This window comes from Bubalus bubalis, chromosome 18 (assembly GCF_019923935.1).
Source record: "Bubalus bubalis isolate 160015118507 breed Murrah chromosome 18, NDDB_SH_1, whole genome shotgun sequence".
Taxonomy (NCBI): domain Eukaryota; kingdom Metazoa; phylum Chordata; class Mammalia; order Artiodactyla; family Bovidae; genus Bubalus; species Bubalus bubalis.
Window position 1 is genome coordinate 55,475,916 of NC_059174.1, and position 19,642 is coordinate 55,495,557.

General features: G+C 55.4%; 1 protein-coding gene across 3 annotated transcripts in view; it reads left to right on the plus strand.

The window, feature by feature from the left end:
• Window positions 1-239: 239 nt before the first annotated feature.
• Window positions 240-19,642, plus strand: part of PRR12 (proline rich 12) — a 30,097-nt gene continuing 10,694 nt past the window's right edge. Inside the window, exons 1-6 of one of the 3 annotated variants that reach the window (XR_006545882.2) lie at window positions 240-814; window positions 2,327-2,439; window positions 3,415-3,576; window positions 3,665-6,984; window positions 7,475-8,141; window positions 10,058-10,488. Coding sequence is in view for 2 of the 3 variants with exons in the window: in XM_025269986.3 (XP_025125771.3) it covers window positions 729-814; window positions 2,327-2,439; window positions 3,415-3,576; window positions 3,665-6,984; window positions 7,475-8,141; window positions 10,058-10,488 (4,779 nt within the window). In the remaining variant the exon portion in view is untranslated. The remainder of the gene's footprint in view (window positions 815-2,326; window positions 2,440-3,414; window positions 3,577-3,664; window positions 6,985-7,474; window positions 8,142-10,057; window positions 10,489-19,642) is intronic. The other 2 variants (XM_025269987.3, XM_025269986.3) reach the window with 2 other exon arrangements.

The window sequence follows — 19,642 nt, forward strand, 5'->3', positions numbered from 1 at the left end:
GCAAGAGTGAAATAATGCAAAAATTAAAAAAAAATCAAATAAACTGAACTGCGTTCCCGGGCGCGTCTGCGCACGGCGGAGCTGGCTTTCTGTACAAACGCTGCACCCTACACCCCCAGGCCCTGCTAGCGCCCTGTGTCTGCCTCTCTCTCTCTCTCTTTTTTTTTTTTTTTTTTTGCATTTGCACGGGATTGTGGGAGGAAGCGGAGCGCAGCCAGACACCCCGCCGCCCGCCCCCCCTTCCCCTCCCCCCTCCCCCAGCCGCCTTGTGCAAAGATGGCTGCACCGTGAGCGCAGAGGAGGAGGAGGCGGCGGCGGCGGCGGCGAGAGCGAGCACCCAGAGCCCGCACCCACCCCGGGGCCGCCCGGGACGCCCCCTCCTGAGCGCGCGCCCCCCCTTCTCTCTTGCAAGGGCCGGGGCAAAGGCGGAGACAGCGGGGTCCCTCCTCCCCCCTCTTTCCCTCCAGGGGGAACCCCCCTTCCCCCCTCCTTGGCTCGGCGGCTGCACCCCCTCCCTTGCCCGCCCCTCCGCCCCTGTCCCCTCCCTCCCCCGCCCGGGGCCTTCCCGGGCCTTCGGCGGCTGCAAAGAAAAAGAGAGAGAGAGAGAGAGAGAGAGAGAGAAGGGAAAAAAAAGCAACAGCGGAGGGAGAGGCGGCGGAGGAGAGCGCGCGCGCGCCCCCTCCCTCCCCCCTCCCTCCCCCTCCCCCAATTTCCACCGCGGCCAATTCATGGACAGGAACTACCCCAGCGCCGGCTTCGGGGACCCGCTCGGCGCCGGGGCGGGATGGAGTTACGAGAGGTCAGCGAAAGCTAGGTAAGGAGCCGGGGGTGGCCTGGAGGAAGGGGCCAAGGGGTGGGGGCCCAGGCCGGCCGGGCCCGCCCGGCTACGCGTGCATCGCAAACTCCCCTCCGGCTTGCAAGGGAGCGGCCTTCCTCGGTTTGCAACAACGCCGCCGCCCCAGTTTGCAAATTGCAAACTCCGCCAAAGCCAGCTCCGGCATGCAAAGAGAAAGATGCAGCGGGGAAATGGGGGTGCAAAACAATTTCAGACCGAGAGGCCTTGGGAAGGTGGGAGGGACTGGCGAAGCAAGGCCTGGATTTCCCCCCATCCTTGGAGTCCTAGCTTGCTGACCCCTCCCCCTCGCGCCCCAGGCTCTGCTCTTGCAAAGGTGGGAAGGAAAAGAGAATTAGAACGCAGACCTGGGGGGCGCGCCCCCCCCCCCAGGTCCTATTGTTCCGGGACTGCGCGAGGCCGCGCTACGCGGGGCCCCCCCCCAGAAATTCCGCGAGCAGAGTGGGCACGGGGCCCCGCCCCCTTCCTAAGCTGGGGTTCTGTGTGTGTAAGGGGGGGGTCCTGGCATCAGAGACACGCCCCCTTAAGCTCCCCCACCCGCAAAGACAGAGAATCCTAGTTGATGGCGAGGAGTGGAGTGTTTGACCTCTTGAGTCCGGGCCATGGATGGGGGCCGCTGCATAGGAAGACGAGGCTGTTTTTCCAGTGTGTGGTTGTGTGTGTGAGCGTGGGCCCAGGCGTACATAGCTGGCAACCAGTTCACCTGCGAATCTGCCCCTTTTCTGCTGTTTGTGTCACGCCCTCACTCTTCACCTGCCCCTTGCCCCCTTCCCCCCACACACCTGGGTTTCCCAGCCTGGCAGGGCAGGACCCCACGTGAGTTAGTATTTTCCATGTGGGACTCCTCGCTCTGTATCTTGCCCCACGAGTGAGTTGAATACTGGTTTGCACACATAACCTGGCCTTGCACAGGCCCATGCATCTGAACCTCAATCCGGGGGATGGACGACGTTCATGTTCACACTTGTACCTGGTACTTTCCCGGAGTCCTATCCTCACCCCACCTCCCCATCCCTGCTGTTGGGGAACAATCTGCTGCTGACCCTGGCTCTGTTTGCACCATCTCGTGAGGTTCAGGGCCTCTGTTCCCACGTGTCTGAAGAAGAGGGGGCGTCCCTCGGGGGTTGGCCCCAGGGCTTTGTGTCACCTACAGGGTGGGGGCCCTGGGAGCAAACTCCCTGTTTTCAACTTAAGACACTTTTCTCTGACTCTTCAGCCTGTCTGTCTCCTTGCTGTGCATGTCTGTGAGGCTCTCTGGGATCTATTTACTGGGGCTCGAGTGGGGACCATGGCTCTTTTAAGTTGGGGACCCCGATTCCCTTGTCTTTCCTTTATGGCCCAAGGTTCCTGAGGATAACCCCCAGTCAGCTGGAAGAGTCTCCCGAACTCCCTGGGGGATTTGCTGAGTTCCTCACTCCGAGGGCAGCTTCGGAGGAAACCCTAACATCTCCCTTTCCCCCCACCCCCGCCTAGCTTGGTCTATGGCAGCTCCAGGACCTCACACCCCGAGACGGACATCTTACACCGCCAGGCCTACGCGGCCCCCCACCCACTGCAAAGCTATGCCACCAACCACCACCCGGCAGGTACGGCCCCTGTCCCGCCCCGCCTGGCCCTCCCTCCGAAGCGGCTGATTGGCTGCTGAAAGTTCCACCCTTCCTAATTGGCTGTGCCCTCCGTCCTGGCTCGCCCCTTGCCACTTCTTCCCTGATTGGTTGTTCTGAGACTGGTCAATTTCTCGCCGGATTCGTCCGCCCCTGTTTCTGGTCCCGCCTCTTTAGCTCCAATTGGTCCGGTCCTCTCAGCCCCCAAATCCCACCTTCTCTTCCAGGCTTTTCCGCCTCTCCAGCCCACCCCGGTCCCTTCCCTCTGGATTTGTCCATCCTCTTGGTTCTCTGAATTCTTTCTTCCTGATTCCCTTTCTTCCTGATTGGCTCCGATTCTTGGACCTCCGCCTCCTCCCTTAGATTTGCCCACTACCTGATTCTTCTGTGACCGGGCCTCTAGTACCTCGAGTTGGTTCTCCTTTGATCCTGCCGCTTCCTTTCCTAAATGGATCAGCAACCAGACTGTTGTCCAGTTTGACCCTAAGACCCTCTTGGTTGGCTCCTTCCCTTTGTCCTCCCCCCCCCCCCCCCCCCCACCTTTTTAAAAAAATCCGTACCTTCTCACTAGGACTCAACCCCTTTCGACTTGTTCTCTGGTTCTTCCCAGTGGTTCCAGTATCACCCCATCTCTTCCCCTTTCTTGTTAGAATTGCCTAACTCCTTTGGCCTCCCTTGGACCGTAGGAACTCTCTGTTTCTCCCACTTTTTTTCACTTCTGGATTTTTCTACTCCTTTGTCTACCTTTCCCCTCCTGGGCTCCCTGCCCTTAGGATTGCATCCTACTCCATCTTGCTTACTGTCTCCTTGTTTCTGCCTACTTTCTCCTCTTTGAATCTGCACCTTCCATCCAACCCCCTTTCCTGACCCAACTTGCCTTTGGCTTGCTCTTCTCCCCTTTCGACCTTGCCCTATCCCCCACCTAGCTGACTCAACCCCCACCCCCACCCTTGCCAGGCCTCTCTGGACTCTTCGACACTGGCCTCCATCACGCAGGCTCAGCAGGGCCGGACGCCTCCGTCATGAACCTCATCTCAGCCCTGGAGTCCCGGGGCCCCCAGCCTGGCCCTTCTGCCTCCTCTCTCCTCTCCCAGTTCCGCAGTCCTTCCTGGCAAACAGGTAAGCCCGCTGCCAGCCCAGGAGGGCCAGGGTGGGGCTGGCTTGTGGTCAACCCTCACCTGTGGTCTCCTTCCTCATTCATCCCTAGCCATGCACACGCCAGGCCCCACGGAGCTCTTCATCTCAGGCGCCCTGCCCGGTTCCAGCACGTTTCCATCCTCCTCCGCCCTGTCGGCTTATCAGCACCCGGCTTCCTTTGGCAGCCGCCCCTTCCCAGTTCCCTCTTCCCTCAGCCTCCAGGATCCCCCATTTAGTCCCCCAGCTAATGGGCTCCTGTCCCCTCATGACGTGCTGCACCTGAAGCCCTCGCAGGCACCCACGGTGCCCTCCTCGCTAGGTTTTGAGCGCCTGGCGGGGGGTGGTGTCCTGGGGCCCGCTGGTCTTGGCCCAGCCCAAACCCCACCTTACCGCCCTGGTCCCCCAGATCCACCCCCACCTCCCCGCCACCTCCCGACTCAGTTCAACCTGCTGGCTTCCTCTTCCGCTGCTGCCGCCGCCGCCGCCGAACAGTCCTCTCCACAGCTCTACAACTTTTCGGGTGCTGCCCCCGGCCCGCCGCCCCCCGAGCGGGCCCTGCCCCGCCAGGACACGGTCATCAAGCACTACCAGCGGCCCGCCAGTGCCCAGCCTCCCCCACCCCCACCCCCAGCCCATGCTCTCCAGCATTACCTGAGCTGCGGAGGCAGCTACACCTCCATGGGCCATCGGGCCAACTTGGCCTGCAGCCCGCTGGGCGGTGGGGAACCCTCGCCTGGCGCTGGTGAGCCTAGCAAAGCTGGGCCCAGTGGAGCCACGGCCGGGGCATCGGGCAGGGCTGCGGGCCCTGAGGCAGCCGGAGGAGGTGGGGCAGGGGGTGGCGGTGGAGGTTACCGCCCCATCATTCAGTCGCCTGGTTATAAGACGGGCAAAGGTGGTTATGGGGCAGCTGCGGGCGGTGCCAGTAGGCCCCCACCAGCCCGTTCGACCGCCACGCCCAAATGCCAGAGCCTAGGTGGGCCAGCAGCGGCCTATGCCACTGGGAAGGCCTCCGGGGCTGGAGGGGCCGGAGGCCAGGCCTATTCCCCCGGTCAGCCCCAAGGGCTTCTAGGACCCCAGGCCTATGGGCAGGGGTTCGGAGGGGGTCAAGCACAGGACTTGAGCAAAGGCCCTAGCTACTCAGGGGGGCCCCAGCAGCCCCCGAGTGGTCCCCCGCCTCCTGGCCTAGCCACGTGTCAGAGCTATTCCCCAGACCAGCTGCAGGGGCAGCTGTATGGGGTGCAGGGTGAGCCATATCCGGGGCCAGCTGCCCACTCCCAGGGTCTGCCCACGGCCAGCCCCTCGCTCAGCTACAGTACTGGCCATTCCCCAGCACTCTCGGGCCATGGAGGCGGTTGGGGGCCCAGCTCCCTGGGGGGCGGCGGAGAGGCCAGCCCTTCTCACATCATCCGCCCACTACAGTCGCCACCTGCCCCCGGCCGCCCACCCGGAGTCGGCTCTCCAGGAGCCCCTGGCAAATACCTGAGCTCCGTCCTGGCCTCAGCCCCGTTCCTGGCACCCCCAGGGGCTAGCAGCTATGCAGCTGGAGCAGGTGGCTACAAGGGCAAGGGGGACGGCTCCGAGCTGCTGGCGGGCCCTGGTGGGCCTCCTGCTGAGCGCACGGAGGATGAAGAATTCCTCATTCAGCACCTCCTCCAGGCGCCCAGCCCTCCGCGGACCTCAGGGGCAGATGGCCTGGTGGGCGAAGATGGGGCAGCGGATGCCTCCAAGGGACTTGGGGGCAGTGGTGGGGCTGGGGGTCCCCCAGGCACACCCTACGAGCTGGCCAAGGAAGACCCCCAGCGGTACCATCTGCAGAGTGTCATCCGGACCAGCGCCAGCCTTGACGAGGGTGCCACCGCAGCCCTGGAGCTGGGCCTGGGGCGGCTGAAGGAGAAGAAGAAAGGGCCGGAACGGGGTGGCGAGACCCCCGAGGGGCTGGCCACCTCAGTTGTCCACTATGGGGCAGGTGCCAAGGAGCTGGGGGCCTTCCTCCAAAAGAGCCCTCCGCCCCCGCAACCCACGGCCCAGTCGGCCCAGCCTACCCCCCATGGCCTCCTCCTAGAGGCAGGGGGCCCCGACCTCCCTCTGGTGCTGCCGCCCCCTCCTCCCCAGCTGCTCCCCTCAGTCCTCAGCCACACTCCTAGCCCCTCCTCCAGTGCTCCCAAAGTCGGCGTCCACCTCCTTGAGCCGGCCACCCGAGATGGGGCACCCCAGCCGCCCCCGCCTCCTCCCCCACCCCCACCGCCCATGCCCCTCCAGCTTGAGGCCCACCTCCGCAGCCATGGCCTGGAGCCTGGTGCCCCCAGCCCCCGCCTGCGGCCGGAGGAGAGCCTGGAGCCGCCCGGCGCCATGCAAGAATTGCTGGGGGCCCTGGAGCCGCTGCCTGCTGGACCCGGTGACACTGGCGTGGGCCCACCCAACACCGAGGGCAAGGATCCCTCTGGTGCCTACCGCAGCCCCAGCCCGCAAGGCACCAAGGCCCCCCGCTTCGTGCCACTCACTTCCATCTGCTTCCCTGACTCCTTGCTCCAAGACGAGGAGCGCAGTTTCTTCCCCACCATGGAGGAGATGTTCGGCGGAGGGCCGGCGGATGACTATGGCAAAGCTGGGCCACCCGAGGACGAGGGTGATCCCAAGGCGGGGACCGGGCCGCCCCCCGGCCCCCCTGCCTATGATCCCTACGGGCCCTACTGCCCTGGCCGGGCATCTGGAGCTGGCCCCGAGACTCCAGGCCTGGGCCTAGACCCCAACAAGCCACCCGAGCTGCCCTCCACAGTCAACGCTGAGCCTCTGGGTCTGATCCAGAGTGGGCCGCACCAGGCGGCGCCCCCGCCTCCGCCTCCCCCTCCGCCGCCGCCGCCCCCTGCCTCGGAGCCCAAGGGAGGCCTGACCTCGCCCATCTTCTGCTCTACCAAGCCAAAGAAGCTGCTCAAGACATCCTCTTTCCACCTGCTGCGGCGCCGCGACCCGCCCTTCCAGACACCCAAGAAACTGTATGCCCAGGAGTACGAGTTTGAGGCCGACGAGGACAAAGCCGACGTGCCCGCTGACATCCGCCTCAACCCGAGGCGCCTGCCCGACCTGGTGTCCAGCTGCCGCTCCCGCCCGGCTCTCTCCCCGCTGGGTGACATTGACTTCTGTCCACCCAATCCAGGCCCCGACGGCCCCCGGCGCAGAGGTCGCAAACCCACCAAGGCCAAGCGTGATGGGCCGCCCCGGCCACGTGGGAGACCCCGGATTCGCCCACTGGAGGTCCCCACCACCGCCGGGCCAGCCTCAGCCTCCACACCTGCTGATGGGGCCAAGAAACCTCGGGGCCGGGGCCGGGGCCGGGGCAGGAAGGCTGAGGAGGCAGGGGGCACTCGGCTGGAGCCCCTGAAACCACTGAAGGTGAGGGGTGGTGGGACCCTGATGCCAGGGGGTTGGGGCCACATTTGAGGTTCTTGGGCAGGATGGGGAATGTGGTATGAACTGACTCCCAGGAGAAAATGAATCAGAGGGCTCAAACTCCAGAGTTCCATGCTTGGAGAGATCTGAGAGTTGAAATTTGTGTGTCCAGAGGGAGGCTGGGAGATAGTGCTTGTGTTCTTAGGTTTTAGGTCCCACAGGACTATTGATCGTGGGAGTTCTGGGTTCCTGGGTCTTGTGGGAGGAGGTCAGTGAGTAATGAGGGAGGAATATCAGTCCTGTCATTCTGGAATCTCAGCAAAAGGGTTTGTGGGCTTGAGTTCCAGGTCTCCAGGCTGAGATTGCTGAGAATTTGAACTTAATAGTCTTAAGCAGGGAGAGGCCTGGGGCCCCAGACTCCTGAGTCGGAGGGAGGAGGGGACTTAGGGGCCGGGACATGTGGGCCCTGACTGCCCACTGCCCCCACATCTAGATCAAGCTGTCTGTGCCCAAGGCCGGCGAGGGTCTGGGAGCCTCATCGGGTGATGCCGTGTCAGGAGCTGACCACAACAGCCTGGACTCCAGCCTCACTCGGGAGAAAATCGAGGCCAAGATCAAGGAGGTGGAGGAGAAGCAGCCCGAGATGAAGTCCGGCTTCATGGCTTCATTCCTGGACTTTCTCAAGTCAGGCAAGCGCCATCCACCACTCTACCAGGCCGGCCTGACACCCCCGCTCAGCCCCCCCAAGAGTGTGCCGCCCACCGTACCGGCCCGGGGCCTGCCTCCCCAGCCCCCCACCGCCCCCACTGTGCCACACCCCCCACCCACCAGCGCCTTTGGGCTTGGGGGGGCGCTGGAGGCCGCTGAGAGCGAGGGGCTGGGGCTCGGCTGCCCTTCGCCCTGTAAGCGGCTGGACGAGGAGCTGAAGCGGAACCTGGAGACCCTGCCCTCCTTCTCCTCCGACGAGGAAGACTCTGTTGCCAAGAACCGGGACCTCCAGGAGAGCATCTCCTCAGCCATCTCTGCTCTCGATGACCCGCCGCTGGCCGGGCCTAAGGACGCCTCCACTCCAGATGGGCCCCCCTTGGCTGCAGAGGCTGCAGTCCCTGGGCCACCCCCGCTCCCGGGGCTCCCCAGCACCAGCAGCAGCGGCACACCTGGTGAGAGCTGGGAAGGAGGTCTGTGGGGGCAGGCCAGGGATTCCCCAAGATTCAGGGCACAGGTCTGATGGTGTAGGTTACACACGGGTCAGCATAGGTTATAAGTGATGGGGACAGGTGGGTGACAGGGTCGGAGAGAGCTTTTAAAACTGATGAGGGGACATGGGATGTGAGAAGACCTCTAGAGGTTAGAGATGTATGACAGAGGACAGAAGAGGGTCTGGGGGAGCAGACAGAGACTTGGGGAGGGTTGGTTAAAGAAACATGCATTAACAACGACTAGTCAGATCGTGGGGTGTGGGGCATCAGTAAAGGCTAGGGGTACAGTCATGTCTGAATGGCATTTAGTCCTGAGAGGGCGTGTTGGACAAAATTTCAGGGGTTTTGATAGGGGCATTGGGGATGAAAGAGTTGAGGTTTGGGGGAGGGCGTTTGGAGCAGTGAATGAGGCTTGGGTGCTCAGAGGAGTCTTATGGAATGGTGACATCTTCTGGAAGGTGGGAAATGGGGAGTAAGACAGTGAGAGACTAAAGGAAAGCATCAGGGGAGAGATGGGAAACACTGGCAAGTTCTATGCAGAGTGTCTGGATCAGCTGTAATGGGAGAGAGCATCAGGGAAAGAGAGGGCCTTGGAAGGGTCAGGAAGGCTCATGGCTAAGGACCCAGGGATAGATCAAAAGCAGTTTGAGGAGTCAGGAGATCTCAAGGCGTGGGGTAGGTGGGGATGTTTCAAATATCATGGGTATTTAACAGGAAGGAGAGGGCATTGGCAATTCCGAAGAGCAGGCTGAGGAAAGGCAAGGCAAGGGGAGAGCTTGGATAGAGGAGGATGAGATCTCTGAGCAGATAAGGAACAGGTATACAGAGGGGATGGCCCAGGAATCAGGAGGGACATTAACGAATGGGAAGTAAGCACCAGACTGGGGCCCCAAAACAGCAAAGGTAATTCTGGACTACAATGGACTCTGTGGGAGCCTGTTTCAGGGGCTCAGAATCCCCACTGGAGTCTCAGGGAGGGATGCTGGTGTGACAGAAGGACTGTTGGGGAGCTGAGTGGCAATAAGGAAGGAGCCAAGGGGCTGTTGGCACAGGGAGGGACATTCACGGACAAGAGCAGAGGTGCTGGGATGGCGAATGGTATTCGGAGACTTGGGGGCAGGGCAGGGCCAGAAGATTTGTAGGGACCAGGCTAGGGAGCCAGGAGGGGGGTTTGATGGGAGCAAAGAGGCCTCCTGGCCATTGTGGTGGGGGGACACTGAGCAATGCAGTTGGGTTGCAGAACTGCCCTATGACACTGGGGGTCTGCGAAGACCAGGGAAAGATGAGGACCAGAGTGGCATGTCTGCCTGAGTGCCTAGTCGATCAGTCACGTCTGACTCTTTGTGATCCCCTGGACTGTAGCCCGCCAGGCTCCTCTGTCCATGGGGATTCACCAGGCAAGAATACTGGAGTGGGTTGCCATGCCCTCCTCCAGGGATCTTCCCAACCCAGGATCGAACCCAGGTCTCCCGCGTTGCAGATGGATTATTTACCATCTGAGCCACCACGGAAGCCCATTAGGACATTGGAAAGAGGAGTTAAAGGAACGTGGACTTCTTGTAGGTGTCCGGGACGGGGTGGGTGTTGAAGGTCAGGGAGAGGACAGTGAGTGGGTCAGACAGGACCCTCTTTGAAGGAGGAGAAAGGGCAACAGAAGAGCAATGGAAAGTAGAGATGGAGGGGGGTTGGGGCCAGAGATGGTTGTTAGGTGAAGAGCTCAGTTTGATCAGGAGGGATGTTGGGGTACAGGGCAGGAAGAGGACTGTGTTGGGAGCCCCCCCAGAATAGGCTGAGAGAGTTTTCACCGTCAGCAGGTAACATGTTTGGTGGGGGGGTTGAGGGGGGAGCTCCAGCCCTGATGCCCCTCTCGCCCCCAGAGCCCCCGCTGCTGGAGGAGAAGCCCCCACCCTCGCCGCCTCCCGCCCCAACACCGCAGCCGCTGCCCCCACCGCCGGCCCTGCCCTCGCCACCCCCGCTGGTGACCCCCGCACCCAGCTCGCCGCCGCAGCCGCAGCCGCAGCCGCCGCCACCGCCGGCTCTGCCGTCGCCGCCCGCCCCAGTGCCCCCACCGCCGCCGCCGCCCCCGCCAGCCGCCGCGCCCCCACCGCCGCCCCCAGAGGAGCCCGCCGCCCCGTCCCCCGAGGACCCGGAGCCACCCGACGCCCGGCCCCTGCACCTGGCCAAGAAGCAGGAGACGGCGGCCGTGTGCGGGGAGACGGACGAGGAGGCGGGCGAGAGCGGCGGGGAGGGCATCTTCCGGGAGCGCGACGAGTTCGTCATCCGTGCTGAGGACATCCCTTCCCTCAAGGTGAGCCCCCGCCCCCGACCGCTGGGGACCAGCGAGCCTGCTGCCTCGGCTGCTGGAGCGTTCGTGGAGCCCTTGTTGGATGACAGGCCCGGTGCTGGGGGCTGCACGTACCGCGGTGGCGGGGCCTCCTCGCTGCACCTCCTAAGACCCGTGGCAGGGCAGGTGGATGGGACCTGCTGGTCACTGTGGAGGATCCCGGCCTCTGAGCTGTTACTCGGGTGTATATGCCTATGTCACCGGTAAATACAGTGAAATGATTGTTGGCAGTTATTCCAGATACTCTTACTGTGAGTGTTAGGGTCATACTAAGGGACAAAGCTGAAGCAGGAGCTTTTAACACAAGCCGATAGGTGCTGTAAAGGCTACTTGCCACTTATAGATGGAAAAGTGAGGTATTGATGTGACCTATAGATGGAAAAGTGAGGTATTGATGTGACCCGTACCTTTAAAAACAAACACCTATACAGTCACAGCTGATGGTTTGGGAATACCTGTGTGTCAGGCCACATCTTAAACCCTTTTTAATTTTTTTTGCCTCACCATAGGGCATGTAGGATCTTAGTTCTGTGACCAGGGATAGAACCTGTGCCCTTTGCAGTGGAAGCAGTCTTAACCACTGGAACACCAGGGAAGTCTGTTAAATACTCTATATACACCAGCCCATTTACTACTTCCAGTTACTTTATACAGGGATGGGTGCACTATGACAGACAGACAGACACACACACACACACCCCACCCCCACCTGGTTTTGGAAATTAAGTTTTATTGGCACATGGCCCCGCCCGTTTATTTACATATCATATACATAGGCCGCTTTTCCCATCCAATAACAGAGTTGGGTATTTGCAGCAGAGCTGAGCTGACCCACAAATCCCAAAATACTTCTTGTCTACTTTGTTACAGAAAAAGCGTACTGACCTCTTCTGTGGTCATTTGTTCATTGAATAAGGTAATTGGATCAGAGGGTTAATGTCAGTGCTTGATAAGGGTAGGTGAATTCAGATGCCTCTGTGGTGCTTCTCACAGGGCATGGGGGCTAGGAGGAGTTCTCAGGTCAGCAAGCCATGATCACCCTGGTCAAGATACCAAAGTCTAAGTAAAGCCATTCTTTATGTTAGTTACTGTCACTGACTGGATATTCACTAGGGGGCAGGAACCATGTATCTTAACTTTAATTTCACCTTGGGTGTTGTTTCTTGTCAGTTACAGATAGAGAGGTTGTGGAATGCATTCATTATAAACATAGACACTATTATTATACTTTGTTACTAAGAGTGTGTTTTGGGAGATGAGCTTAATGTGCTTTTCCTGTGTTGTTTTCAATTTATTTTATTATGGAAAGAGTAGAGCAAATAGACCCCACTCTACTACTCTTGCCTGGAAAATCCCATGGACAGAGGAGCCTGGGTGGGCTGCAGTCCATGGGGTCGCTAAGAGTTGGACACGACTGAGCGACTTTACTTTCCCTTTTCACTTTCATGCATTGGAGAAGGAAATGACAACCCACTCCAGTGTTCTTGTGTGGAGAATCCCAGGGACGGGGGAGCCTGGTGGGCTGCCGTCTACAGGGTCGCACAGAGTCGGACACGACTGAAGCGACTTAGCAGCAGCAGCAGAGCAAATAGAGAAAGGGGGCTGTGTGTATCCATCACTCAGCTTTTACCTTATCACCTTTTTGTTGGTCCTGCTTCCTCTCCACCCTGGCATTCTTTTTCTGCTCCTTTCTTTTTTTTTTTTGGCCCCACATCGCAGCATGTGGAATCTTAGTTCCCCAACCAAGCATCAAACCCATGTTCCCTGTATTGGACATGTAGAGTCCTAACCACTGGACCACCAGGAAGGTTCCACCATTCTACCTCCTCCGCCCCAGCCCGCCAATCCCAGGCTGTGTCTTCTTACCCATTGTTTTATCATCTTCATATCATGGTATTCGATAACATACAAACGAACATTCACGAGAGATAGGTAAGTTGTAAAGCAGAGTGAATGCTAGCGTGAACTCTCACATCCCCACCCCTCCGCCAGCGACGGCACCATTCCCGATGCCTTGTGTCTCAGTATCCCTCCCCGCCCGGTCCTCCCACCTCCCTCACGGTCGTGCTCACTCTGCTAGTGCCCTGTGCACATCGTTTCATTTGACGTCAAGATTTCTGAGACTCTGGCCATCAGCTGGGACAAGTGATGGAGATGTCAAATGAACAGCAGTGATGGGAACTGCTACCAGTTCTCAGGGGATAGGCTTTTTTTTTTTTTTTTTGGTTTATTTTTGGCTGCACTGGCCTTTCTTTGCTGCATGTGGGCTTTCTCTAGTTGTGGCTATCTTGTTGCGGAGCATGGGCTCGGGAGCTCAGGGTCAGTAGTTGTGGAACATGGGCTTAGTTGCTCCGTGACATGTAGGATCTTCCTGGACCAGGGATCAAACCTGGGTCCCATGCGTTGGTAGGTGAATTCTTAACCACTGGGCCACCAGGGAAGTCCAGGGTTTAGGATTCGGGATGCATCACATTCAGGATTTAATTTGTTTTTGGTTTTTTTTTCTTTAATCATGATAACCGGTACATATCATGAAGTTTATCATTTTAACCATTTTTTTTTTCCTTGGGAGGGGGCCATGCCACACGGTATGTGGAATCTTAGTTCTCTGACCAGGGATTGAACCCACGCACCCCCTGCAGTGGAAGCACTGAGTCTTAACCACTGGACTATCAGGGAAGTCCTTGTTTTAACCATTTTTAAGTGTACCATTCAGTGGCATGAAGTATTTTCACATTGTCATGCACACCATTGCCCCCACTTGTAAATTTTATCTTTGTAATCACTTTTTTTATAAGGATTACTATTCTTCTTTTACAGGGAAGGAAACTGAGGCTCAGAGCATTAAAGTGGCTTTTCCAGGCTTTTGCAGCTTGGGACCTGGATATAGTTACTGGCCCTGGGAGCCCACGCTCTCAGCACCAGGGTCAGCTGTTCTCTGGGTATTAGAATTCTAGCAAACACTGGTAGTGCCTCTGGGCACCCAGTACTGGACCAGATGAGCCAGGCTCTGGGACCCTGACCATCCCCAGTTTACAGATGAGGAAGTTCACATTCAGGGTAAGGGAATCATTTGGCTGGCGAGTGCCAAGCCAGGATTGGAGCCAGGGCCATCTGACACCACCTCCCAGCTGGCATGGGGCAGGAGAGGGGGCCAGCCAAGGACTCAGATGCTTAAAATACAACACAGGTATGTGTTCTGATGGGGAACTCAGAGAGCAAGGATTGAGCCACTCGTACAGATGAGGACTTGTTCGTGTCTCTGGAGTCCGGGCGGGCTGGCAGCATGGTTATTAAGAGCCCAGCTTTGGCGAAAAACTGATTGGCTTGAATCCGTGCCATTTCCAAGCTGGACTAGGGTTTGACCGTCCCAAGCCTCAGTTTCCTCATCTGTAAAATGGGAGCTGATTGTGTTAGCATTCCTTCATACAATGTGAGGACTCAGGTGTTACAGCCTGTCTGGTGTTCTGACTGTGGATGGCATGTCGAAAGCACCCTGTAAACATTGCTTCTGGGACTTCCCTAGTGGTCCAGCGGTTAAGACACCACACTCTCAGTGCAGGGACCACAGGTTCGATCCCTGGTCAGGTAACAGATCCCACATGCCTCATGGCCACACAGCCAAATAAAAACAAAACAGAACTTTGCTTCTATTATTCATCTCAGTGATCTTGGGCAAATCTCTAATGTAGAGCTTGGCAAACTTTTTTTGTGAAAGGCTAGAAACCTGGGCTCGATCCCTGGGTTGGGAAGATCCTGTGGAGCAGGGCATGGCCACCCACTCCAGTATTCTTGCCTGGAGAATCCCAGGGACAGAGGAGCCTGGTAGGCTACAGTCCATGGAGTCACAAAGAGTTGGACACGACTGAGTGGCTAAGCACAGCACACATATAATAAATACTTCAAGCTTTGCAAGCGGCTTATGGTGTCTGCTAGGTATTCTTTTGGTTTTGTTTGGGTTTTGATTTTCTTTTTCACAATCCTTTAAAGTAGAAACCATTCTTAACTCATAGATTTATAAAAATGGGCCACTGGCCATAGTTTATGGTAAAACAAGGGCAGCCCAGTATAAATAATCATACAAGCCATGTTCTTCTTTTAAAATTTTCTTACATCTACACTTCTTCAAAAAAAGTTAAAAGATGTGTGAGGTTAGCCATAGGGTTTTCTTTAACCCAGTACATCTAAAATATTTAGTTTCTGGACAGTTTAGGAAGAGTTAGTGAGTTGTTTTATGGTCTTTCTTGTTTACCAAGTCTTTGAAATCCAGACTATATTTTACACTTACAGAACGTTGATTCAGATGAACTGGGTTTCAAGTGCTCAAGAGCCACGTGTGGGGAAGGCTTACTGAACTGGACAGTATAGGGTTAACAGCCCTCTCTGCTTCAGCTTCCCCACCTGTAAAATGGGCATGAGAATATTAACTCCCAGTCCTTAGGAATGCTGAAGATTTACCAGGAGCTAATCTCTGAGCATGTAAGTTTATTGGATAGAGAAAAGTATGTGGAGGGCAGTCCAGGCAGAGGGAATGGTCTGTGCAAAGGCCCTGTGGTGAGGCATGTCTATGTGATGTGTTGGGATGGAAGCAAGGGCTTAAGTGTCTGGACAGCAGGAGCCGAGGCTGGGAAGGTGCGCAGAGTCCAGATCATGCTGGGGTGAGATCAGGGGGTCCTTGCTTGAGAATCTGCTCTGGGTTGTCTGGCTGCTTCTCTGCCCCGGCCATCAGGGAGGTGGCTGGGAAACTGCAGTCCTGTTGACAGTCTGTCCACTGCCTCAGTTCTGTGACAGACTACCCTGTGTCTGACCCTGTAGCTTTCTCCTTAATGCCCAAGCTGGGTGCCTCTACCTTACTCATATCCTGTTGCTTACTCCCCTTGTCTCAGCTGGTCACCATTCAGTTTCCCAGAAGACAATCTGATTGGTCCAGCACAGCATTTGAAGTAAAGATGAGGTTCGTGGTGTGCCTGCTGATTGGCTGCCCTTGTCAGGTCTCCAATCAGCTGTGGCTTCTGTGGAATGGGGACCATGGGTGGGGCAACTTTCCCACTTAGGGGAAGTGGGTGTGGTCTGTGATTTGATTGACATGGCGAAAGGAAAGACGTGGCTTTGGGACTAACGGACCCTGGTTAGGGAGAAGGCAAGGAGGATGTTGCCAGGGCCTGGATGATTGGGGGATGGTGGGATCCTGGGAGGAAGAGTGGTTTGGGGAAAGAAGCCAAGCCCAATGGGGATGTGGTGAGTTGAGGGCCCCACGTCCAGTTAAGAGAAATAGCTGGCTCCTTAGAGAAAGGAGATTGGCAGTGGCAAGAGACAGAGGAAGAGGTGCTCTAATGGATTTTTTTCAAAAACATCTGAGAACTGGAACAAGGAACGTTATATCCACAATGAGAGGGGAAAAAAGGCACCCCTAGTCAGGGGCCCCTGCATATTCAGAGACTTGAAAGTCAGAGAGTCTGGGCTTTGGGTGCTGAGCTTTGAGGGCCACCCCAGGATGGCCTGGGATGGGAGAAAGGAAAGGAAACTGAGGCTGTCTCTATGCCAGGCTGTGAAATGTGCTTTGGAGGCCCTGGTGGAAGGTTTTGGAGCAGGCAGGATGTAAATGGACTTTTCAGTCCTTGAAAAGGATGGGAAATAGACTTTTTGATCTTCGGACTTCTGACCTGAGGACCCAGGAGTGAGGATTGAAAACTGGTATCCTTGGGGAAAGCACTTGGGGTGAGAGGTCTACAGCCCTGTCTCATCCTGCCTCCTTTTTCTTTTTTTTTCCTTTTCTGCCTTATTCTATGCAATGAGATTGCAGCCAAGAACCTCTCTGGTCCTCATTTTCATTCGGTTGTTTTAACTCCTCCTTTCTGTTCCCCTGGCTGATCTGAAGGATACAAAAATTCGTGGACGTGAAAACATTTGACCAAAAACCAAGAGTAGGGAACCAGTACGTGGCATTCAGGCTTCTGAGCTGCAGCTGCTGTCAGCGGCAGACATCACTCACTGATCCCAGCACTTGCTGCTCCTGAGCCTAGTGCTCAGGGCAGCCATGATCAATCCACTGGCATTATCGTCTGAATCCTGTTTATCACTTGACTGTGGAGTCTTTGAATGCCAGGGCTTGCCTGTCATTCATCTCTGGGTTATCACAAAGCCCAGTGCATATTTCCCACTGTGTTCTTATTCTTTACTTACTGATGCCTGTCAGTTGCTCTTTTCTAGAGCCATAGCTGTCCTACATGTTACCTGGCAGTCCCTGGTCATCACCCAGCCCCCTCATGGGAGACACAGCCTCATTTAGGTGTCACTTCCTCAAGGAAGCATTCTTGGATTGAGCCTGAGTCCAGAGTCCTTCTAGGCTTCTGGGACACCTGCCATCAGCACATTTATTACTTGTGCTGTTATTTTTTTTATGCCCAAGCCTGGTTCCCAGGTACCCCTCTTACTCCCTGAGATCAGATTCTGGGCCTGACATCCTTTGTTCTCAGTGCCCTACTGGGATACATAAGCCTTGGGTTTGGGGATGGGGGTCTGAGTATGCTGAGGGGAGTGTAGATTGGGGAGCCTTTGTGTCACTGTCCTGCCCTGCAGTGGCCAGGCTGATGAAATAAATGGTCTCAGGTAACCTGCCACGCGTCTATTCTAGGCACAAGCCACTACCTCACCCTGTTTTGTTTCTTTGCTTGTCTTATTATGTCTGTAATGACGACCCCGAAAAAGGCTTTGTCAGCCTTGTTCTCTGCCTTACCATGGTCCCCATCACCATATCTAGAAGACGGTGGGTGGGTGAGTGCTCAGATTCTGTCATTTCTTTGAGTCCTGCAGATGGCTTGTTCCAGAATAGATTCAGGGAACTAGATCTGGTAGACGGAGTGCCTGAAGAACTATGGATGGAGGTTCCTAACACTGTATAAGAGACAGTGACTAAAACCATCCCAAAGAAAAAGAAATGGAAGAAGGCAAAGTGGTTCTCCGAGGAGACCTTACAAATAATAGAAAAGAACAGAAGTGAAAGGCAGAGGAGAAAGGGAAAGATACATCAACTGAATGCAGAGTTCCAGAAAATAGCAAGGAGAAATAAGAAAGCCTTCTTAAGCGAACAATGCAAAGAAACAGGAAAACAGTAGAATGGGAAAGACTAGAGATCTCATCAAGAAAATTGGAGATACCGAGGGAGCATTTCATGCAAGGATGGTCACAATAAAGGACAGAAACAGCAAGGACCTAACAGAAGCAGGAGAGATTAAGAAGAGGTGGCAAGAATACATGAAGAACTATACAAAAAAGGGTCTTAATAACCCGGATAACCACAATGGTGTGGTCACTCATCTAGAGCCAGGCACCCTGGAGTGTGAAGTCAAGTGGGCCTTAGGAAGCATCACTATGAACAAAGCTAGTGGAGGTGATAGAATTCCAGTTGAGCTATTTAAAAATCCTAAAAGATGATGCTGTGAAAGTGCTGCACTCAGTATGTCAGCAAATTTGGAAAACACAGCAGGATTGGAAAAGGACAGTTTTCATTCCAAAGAAAGTTTAAACTACCGTACAATTGTGCTCATTTCATATGCTAGCAAGGTATTGCTCAAAAACCTTCAAGCTAGGCTCCAAACAGTACGTGAACCGAGAACTTTCAGATGTACAAGCTGGATATAGAAAAGGCAAAGGAACCAGAGATCAAATTGCCAACATCCGTTGGATCATAGAAAAAGTAAAGGAATTCCAGAAAAATATCTACTTCTGCTTCATTGACTATATTAAAGCCTTTGACTGTGTGGATCACAACAGACTGTGGAAAATTGTTAAAGTGATGGGAATACCAGACCACCTTAACTGCCTCCTGAGAAACGTATATGCAGGTCAAGTCAGAACCGGACACGGAACAATAGACTCCTTCAAAATTGAGACAGAAGTTCATCAAGGCTATATATTGTCACCCTGCTTATTTAACCTATATGCAGAGTACATCATGTGAAATGCCAGGCTAAGTGAATCATAAGGGGGACTTAAGATTGTCAGGAGAAATATCAGCAACCTCAGATACGCAGATGATATGTAATGGCAGAAAGCGAAGAGGAACTAAAGAGCCTCTTGATGAGAGTAAAAGAGGAGAGTGAAAAATCTGGCTTAAAAGTCAACATTCAAAAAACGAAGATCATGGCATCCAGTCCCATCACTTCCTGGCAAATACATGGGGAAAAAGTGGAAATAGTGACAGATTTTATTTTCTTGGGCTCCAAAATCACTTTGTACAGTGATTGCAGCCAGGAAATTAAAAGGCGTTTGCTCCTTGAAAGGAAAGCTATGACAAACCTAGACAGCGTATTAAAAAGCAGAGACGTCATTTTGCTGACAAAGGTCCATCTAGTCAAAGCTGTGGTTTTTCCAGTAGTCATGTACAGATAGATGTGAGAGTTGGACCATAAAGAAGGCTGAGTGCCAAAGAATTGTTGTTTTCAAATTGTGGTGCTGGAGAAGACTCTTGAGAGTCCCTTGGACTGCAGGACTGCAAGGAGATCAATCCAGTCCATCCTAAAAAGAAAATCAGCCCTGAATACTCATTAGAAGGACTGATGCTGAAGCTGAAACTTCAGTACTTTGACCACCTGACGTGAAAAGCCAAGTCCTTGGAAAAAACTCTGAGGCTGGGAAAGACTGAGGGCAAGAGAAGAGGGCAACAGAGGATGAGATGGTTGGATGGCATCAAGGGCACAATGGACATGAGTGTGAGCAAGCTCCGGGAGATGGTGAAGGACAGGGAAGCCTGGCATGCTGCAGTCCATGGGGTCGCAAAGAGTTGGATATGACTGAACGACAACCACAATCACACGGTAAAGCTATGATAAGTAAAACCTGGTAGCACAGAATGAACGGCCTATTTGTAACAGCGTGAATGGAACTAGAGATTATCGTACTGAGTGAAGTAAATCAAAGACAAATACCATGTGAAAACACTTGCTTGTAGAATCTACAATACGACACAAGTGAATTTAACTACAAAGCAGAAACAGAATCACAGACAGAGAGAGCAGACTTGTGATTGCCAAGGGGGTGGTGGGTGCGGAGGGAAGGATGGGGAGTCTGGGATTACCAGATGTAAACTGTTGTATATCGGATGGATAAACTACAAGGT